This window comes from Clupea harengus, chromosome 13 (assembly GCF_900700415.2).
Source record: "Clupea harengus chromosome 13, Ch_v2.0.2, whole genome shotgun sequence".
Taxonomy (NCBI): Eukaryota; Metazoa; Chordata; class Actinopteri; order Clupeiformes; family Clupeidae; genus Clupea; species Clupea harengus.
The window spans coordinates 6,194,596-6,202,095 of record NC_045164.1 but is presented as its reverse complement, the minus strand read 5'-3'; the positions used below and the strand labels follow the sequence as shown (position 1 = coordinate 6,202,095).

The 7,500-nt window shown below is 44.0% G+C and overlaps 1 protein-coding gene across 1 annotated transcript in view; it reads right to left on the bottom strand.

Moving 5' to 3' along the window:
- Nucleotides 1-5,257: 5,257 nt before the first annotated feature.
- Nucleotides 5,258-7,500, bottom strand: part of hspa12a (heat shock protein 12A) — a 52,937-nt gene continuing 50,694 nt past the window's right edge. Inside the window, 3 exon segments of the mRNA XM_031578655.2 lie at nt 5,258-6,989; nt 6,991-7,221; nt 7,223-7,500. The exon segment at nt 7,223-7,500 is cut by the window's right edge and continues 57 nt beyond it. Coding sequence (XP_031434515.1) covers nt 6,903-6,989; nt 6,991-7,221; nt 7,223-7,500 — 596 coding nt within the window. The 3' untranslated portion in view covers nt 5,258-6,902.

Sequence of the window (7,500 nt, the reverse complement as noted above, 5' to 3'; positions counted from 1 at the left end):
CTGAGCAGTTATCTATTGGCAGCACCTCTGCAGCAGGGTCTCTGTGAGACGTGTGTGGCGTGGGTCACCAGATGGGTCCACCTCTCTCCTGGACATCATAGAGCTTGTGTCTGTGCTACAAGAATACAACCAGAGAAGCATTGGGCTGCAGCATCAAGAAAGTCTTTCTACTAAGCAGTATTCACCACAATATGTTAGATATGTTCTCGACTACTGTGTGTCACATATTATTATTCTTTTATTTAAAGCATCTGCCAAATGCATAATAATGTAAACATAAATAATATGTGTTTTATGGACACTATTTAACAAGTACCAAAGCTAACAGAAATCTATGTCTATCAGCAAATCAGTAACTGCATGCAGAGTTCGAGGCCAGTCTTTCGTGAATATCCAGACGTGCTATCTGATGGTGCTTAGCATGCCAGCTGGGTTTGGCGCACTGATATCTGAGTGCCAATGTGTGTGCCATTCTGGAGACTCAGTGCATGAGAAAGACTCGGGCTGTTGTCCATGACCTTCACCCAAGCCACACAGTGATCGCTGCTCACATATCCATTAAGAAGTGGATGCATGTGACCTTCAGAAAAATTATTTCATTCGTAAGAAGCTTACAGAGGTTAAGTGGCCACTCGAGATACAGCCATTTTGAACACAGGACCTGCATACATCAATTCCAAGAAGTCTGTTTTTGTAAGAATGTCAAACTAAATAGTCCTTGTACTCACCAGGCCTGTTAGAAATAAAGAATTCTATGTTGAGGAGACATAATATGTACTTTTAAAGGTCTCCTGATAACAAGAACATTTATGTAAGACAAATAGTGAAGAAAGGCAGATCTTGAAATGTTTCACAGTATTAATAGCTTGGCTCCCGATGTTGAGGTTTGGAGGAAAGGGTCATGAGTCAATTCAATTCAATTCAATAAGTCGGGTCACTCTTAGGAATAGAAACTCATAACTAACACTCCACTGAGTCAAACTCCACTAGCATGGGTGAAGGTTGAGTGAAATCGTCCAGACAACAGCGAACACAGAGATCAGATAGGCAGATGGTGTTACCTTTGAAATACATATAGATTTTATTTTTTGACAGTTGGATGGTGGATACTTGGCATTGGAGATTGCAGTTACAGTTGTTCCTTTTTTTGTGTGCAAATGGCAAGAGCAGTAGACTAATCAAACCCCAGGCATGGCAAACATCCCCGTACACACTGAGTGTGCTGATGAAGAGCTGAGATGAGAGGAGGAGAGGAAACAGGAGGAGAAAGGTGAGGAGAAAACAGAGGCAAGGAGAGAGGAGGGAAAATGGGAGGAGAGGAGAGAATAGGAGAGGCAAGGAGAAGAGAGGAGAGGAGTCCCCTGCTCCACAGCATTCCCCACTCCAGAGACAAAACAAACTGGGTCAGGTGAAGAGCTCATCTGACCTAGTTAACTCGGAAGCTCGATACACTGATACATTTGTCTGTCTTTAATCCAAGCCTCTCATCTCAGCATTCATTAATAAATTATTATGAAAGTTGTTTGTTGCTATGATGGTGTGAAGACTAAGACACACATTTACACATTACATTGTGTCAGAGGAATTAGAAAACAAACAAACAAACAAACAGGAAACAATGAGCAGAAATGAATGTAAATATAGTGCCTTTTATGTCACTTCCATATCATTGACATTGCGTTATTCGAGTACAAAGAAGCTCTACATCTACTGTATTAGGTGGAGAATAGTAGCTGAACAATTAAACATGGTCCAAGGCGAGAGAGGGAAAGAGAAAGAAGGAGAGACAGGTGAAGTAGATGAAGCACACCTTCACCTTCACACCACCTCCTGAGTTCTCGGAGATCTTCAGGGAATGGCGGCAGATATCTTGAAGAATTGTGCGGCCATTGTGCAGCTCTTGGGCGGGAGTCTCAGGGAAAGCACCAGTCACCACAACTTCAGTATTCATGGAGACATGCTAACGCTATGTTAAAATCTGAACTTTGACCCACTCTCACTGAAAGGCCTAGTGACTTTACTGCTTCAAGGTCAAAAGGTCACAGCATGATTAGCCGTGGTGACTTAAGAATAATCACTCAATCTCAAGGTCAACTGTTAGGTGAGCAAGTGATAGGATGTGCTCAGGAGTATGTTTGTGTATGTGTGTGTGTGTGTATGCCAGTCAAACATGCACACATGCCTGTGGACCTCCACCGTTTCTTAGCCTATCACTTCCTGGAGCAGGGAGTGGGTGGGGCTAGGGGTGGTCTTTGGGGAATGGGGAGGGGCTTCAGTTGGAATTGAAACCACAGTCCCTCTTGGTAAATAAAAAAAACTAACCAAAAAAAAACACCCCACCACTACTTCCCAGCACCCCTTTATTGTCCCAGAGGGTGAGGAATAGCATTGAGATACGAGTCTTTGTTGGTCACCTAGTGTGCGATTCTCATGCGAGCCGTGCATAGCCTGAGGAGAGAGCCATGGGACACAGGGGCTACATTACATGGATTACACACAGTCTGCTATTTGTTATCGTTAGGAACAGCAGGTAAAAGCAAGATGTTGGCATACATGATCAACCAATCAGAAAAGAGATCCCTCATGCTTCAGACCAAGAGGGTAGGGCTATCATTGGACCGCTTTCACCTGTTTGCCCCCAAGCATCCAATGATGTGACTTTGGGACACAAAAACTAGCATTCCATTGTTTAGGCTTCAATAAGAGAACACACTGTCCCGCCCCCATAAATCCTCAGAGCCAATCATATTGCAGTCTCTACAGGGATCTTTGGCAGCCATGCTTCTAATTCATTACTAAGAAGCAGGAGTAATTCTGACGTGACTAGGCAAAATATGTAGGCACTATTCTGATTATACGATTATTACATTTACACAAAAAGCCTTTCCCAAGGGCATACATGAGAGCACGTGTTCAGAGAGCGTCATCTGTATGTCGAGATGGGGAGAATATTCTCTTTAATAAATGCTTCCAGTCTTCTAATTAGGTCAGCATGCTACTCAAGCTTCTTCCAGAGTGAATTATGCTTTTGTGTCAGATTCTGTGTGTGACACTTCAGTTAGTCAATGCCTAATAGACCCAGCTGGTTACATACACCGACTGCACAGCGATGTCTGTTCTTATTTTGTAGCAAAAAACTATTATTAAAAGCTTAGAGCTTTTAACTGTTGTGGATAGATGATGCAAAAAGGGTTTCTGCTTACACACACATTTATTTTACATGTCACACACTTTCTGAAAGCTGTCACTCAAACAGCAGAATCCCACAACAAATCTGCAAAACCACAAGCTCATTCTCAGCTTTTTGCCTGCGGTGTTTTGAATTTCGTGTTTTTGTGTCATAAAACACGTTTTAGTGAAATATTACACCAATAGCTCACTTTCTTCAATGATGAGCCCTGGAACACCTGTGAGCCTTTGTAAGGCACGGCCCTTCCAAACACAAGACAGATGCACCAGTTCCATAGGAGGGCATTGGGTGTGATGTTGATGAGTTGCTGTGACAAGACCCAAATAGGAAGCTGGGTACGGTCACACGGTCTCTTTTTAAGTTTTATATACAAAGGGTCGATTTTTGTTTGCTATACTTTTATACTTACATAGCCTAGTATAAAATATTGTGTATGATGTGTTTCTAGATTGAACATGTTGGAATACTGTTATTAATACTGTTGGTAATGCACTCTACTGTAAAGGTCTTTGCTACTGGTGCAATCATCTGCACTTTACATGGCCAAGCAGTTTTGTGTTGATAACATATATTCAGTTTACTGTACTGTTTTCAGCAAACTATTTTGTCAAAATTGCTCTATGAAGTGCACTTTTTCACTGTAACTGGAAAAAGGCTCGTTTCAGATTTATCACACTTGTGTGTAGTTTGTGATTGAAAACCTCTAACTATATGAATAGCTGACACAAAAGAGATTTTGAAAAGGGATTATTGAGTTTTGAATGCAGCGTTTCATGTTGCAGGAGATTTGTGGTGTTTTGCATTTTGTGTGAGCAGCTTTGTGAAATGTGTGTAGAATGTTTTCAAAATTAGACCTAGTTTCAGCAAACATGTGTAAGCAGTTACAAACTGCTGAATGACTGAGAATGTCCAAAAAATGAGAATGACTTTGTTTGCTTGTGTTGGGTTATTTATTGAGAGTACTTTAGTCTGAGGTGTTGGAAACTGATCCTAGGAGGAAGTAAAGGTTGCCCTGTCTAATTGCTCAAATTAGCATGTTCTGCTATTGCTCACCGTTAAGGTACAATAATGACTGGCATTACACCACCAGACCCAACAGGTTATTATTCTCTGCCAAAACCAAAACACAGAATCCCTCAATTAAAACTGCACTTCTACAGCCATTAGTAATGTTAAGGGCAAAGGGTATTCAAGTTTTTTCCCCCCCTTAAAAAAGCAAAAGTGATTACAGAACCGCATATATAGGCACCACACACTCCCATTCTCTTTTCTTCCCCTCTTCTGTACTTTTTATAATTTATGTTTACTATGTGTAGGAGCTGGTGAGGGTGTCAGAGACAGATGCGCGTGTCACACACACACACACACACACACACAAACATTCACTCAAACTCACAACCACACTGCTCTGCTTGTAAGCTGCTAATATAATAACGCTAAAAACCTGTACAATATTCTTTTAAATACTGTATATACAGAAATAAACAAGCATACTTAAAAGTTGATTAGTTAAACTTGAGGATGCTTGTCCTACGCTGCTCTCCATCAATAAGAGAAACTCATTGGCTTTACTCCTTAATTCAGTCACAAGCAGAACAATACAACCCAGCAAGGCAGCAAGTGGATAGCGATGGCTTTCTCTTTCTCTTTAGATTCACTTTGCACATAGAGCTAATAGCAGCTGATCCTATTTCTCCACAATGGCTGATGCTGCGATATGAAATGTTTCACATTCAAGGATTTCTTCTCTTTCTTTTTTCCCCCTTCAAATCAGTGTGACTGAATAAAGAGTGGTGTGAAGAAGGGATTAAGAGAAAATTTATAATAAAAATGAAATATGCAATAAAAAGAACAAGTCAAATGAATGGACAGAACTAGAGGTATGGTTTGCTTTCAGAAGAAGCCTGAAGACTGTCCAGAATAGTTGATGAACTGGGAGGTTCAAAAGATTTTTGTGAAAATATTTTGTTACTACGCTTACCATAGTTTGAAAGTCACGTGTGTTTGTGTGTTTTTTTTGTTTTTACGAGACAACAAAAGGAAGACTGCAATTCTAACAAACATGACTCATAAGACTAAAAGTGGAATTTTATAAAGAAGAAAAGAGGTTGCATTGTATATTACAAAGCCCTTGAACAATTGTAACTACTACACCAGTAAGTAGAGTGTGGCACAGCATAACATGCTGAGCTCCGATGCGTGGAGATAAACCGATACTCCGTTCTTGCATGTAGCATTATGGATGGGTTGCAGGTACATAGAATCATGGAGGTACATCAACTGCAGCACACTGACCACTAAGGTATAATGCTTAATTAAGATATAATTAAGGTATAATGCTTAATTAAGATATAATTAAGGTATAATACTTAATGGCATAAATACAATCTAACATTGGCTTTGTAATCTACAGAAACAAAAAATAACATATGAATGCTGTACAAGAGTGTGTGAGCGGACGGGACGCAGACTGCAGCTGCACAGGTGAGACAGAACGGACCAACACTGATGAAGCTGCACCTGTGTCATTAAACACGTGTTATAGCTGCGTGTGTGTGTGTGTGTGTGTGTGTGTGTGTGTGTGTGAGCCAGCACAGTGCAGGTCAACTCCTCCCGACTAGAACAGTGCCAGCGGGTGTCACTGGCTTCAGCTGCACTGGTGAGTGTGTGACTCGTCCAGATGAGGCCCATGAGAGAACCTCGCATAAACCTGGAGAGTGAGAGTGAGAGAGAGAGAGAGACTGACTATGCCAAACTCCACTAGGTATCACTGATCCGGAGCTTCGGCACGGCCTGCTAATGATTAAAAGACCTCCACATGGAAAATGGAGAGTATGTGGCTTTGGACATCTTATGATATCTGTCTGACGTTCCCCTCACCCAATGCTGACAGTCGCTGATGTTGCACTTGCTGACTGCACTCTGATTTCATTGGTCCATCTCCTGGTGCAACTGGGATTGGGTTACCATGGTGATACCAGTAAGGGCCTCAGCTTGAGGCTGACCTCACAGCATGGCTGTTCTGAGTGGGTGAGGGAGAGCCGTAGGGAGATAGAAAGATAGAGAGATAGAAAGAGAGAAAGATAGATAAATAGAGAGAGAGAAAGAGAGAATGATAGATAGATAGATAGAGCGAGATAGAGAGACACCGGTGGAGTGACAACACTAAAGCACATCCACTGACCTAAAACGCTTCGCAGCAGCTGGATGTGAGAGGAATCTAAACTGAGAGGCTTCTGTGTGGAAATGAACAGAGGAACAGAAAATACAAAATAACAGACAGAGGTAGAGAGAGAAGAAGAGAGACAAGGAAAGATGGCGTTAGGGAGACACAAAGACAGATAGAGCTTCTAGTCTTAGTGTGTCCTCAGTGGGACATCTGGATTGTATGAGGCTTCTCAGATCCAGTCCAGGAAAGATGACTTTCCCAATGAAATGAAAAAAAAAAAACGAGTGATAACGATGGGTTTGACATTCAGGCGACTGTCCCTCTGAGGGAGAGTGTGTGTGTGTGTGTGTATGTGTGGTTGGGCAGGTGAGTGTTAGACGGAGAGGAGGTGAAGGCGGGTGCCTGTGATGGTATTGTGTATTATAACTCCACTACCCATAATCCCTCTCTCCCTCACCCCACCATCATTTCTCTTCCTCATGCCCTCCCCTGACACCCCCACCCCCCCTCACAGATAACCCCTGGATGTTGCTGTAGTCTGCTCTACTGGCTGAGGAAATCAATGCTGGCCTTCACGCTGCGCGAGGTTGCCACATCGACCGCCATGGCACGAATTTCTGTGTCGCCGAAACTGCATGTGCGTCTGGATCTCACGGCGGGTGGGTCCGCCACCCGGCGCCGGCGGTGGGGGATCGGTTCCGCTCAGGTCCAGCCGCAGTGTGCCGCACTTCCTGACCCCGGGGTCGGTGATGAAGCCCACGCCCTCCTTCTCGGCACAGTACACGTGGATGACGATGATCTGCTGCGTGGGCCTGGCCGGCGTGTAGCTGCGCTTGACCGTCTCGCCCAGCGCCACCGACTGGTTCCGCCGCGATGAACGTGTCGAAGACGTCGGTGCACCAGCGCGTGCCCTCCTTCACCAGCAGCTTGTCGGCTGGGTGCTTGCCGTCCACCCAGCGGTTGAGCACGCCCACGCCGTAGGTGAGGGGCGAGCGGCGCACCTTGATGACGCCAGGGTCCAGGCCGAAGAGCACGGCGCCCTTCAGGATGGTCAGGCCCACATCGTGCGGGATGATGATGCGGCTGCGTCCCTGGAGCATGTCCTGCACCGCGCGCTGCAGCAAGGGCGACTCGGCAAAAC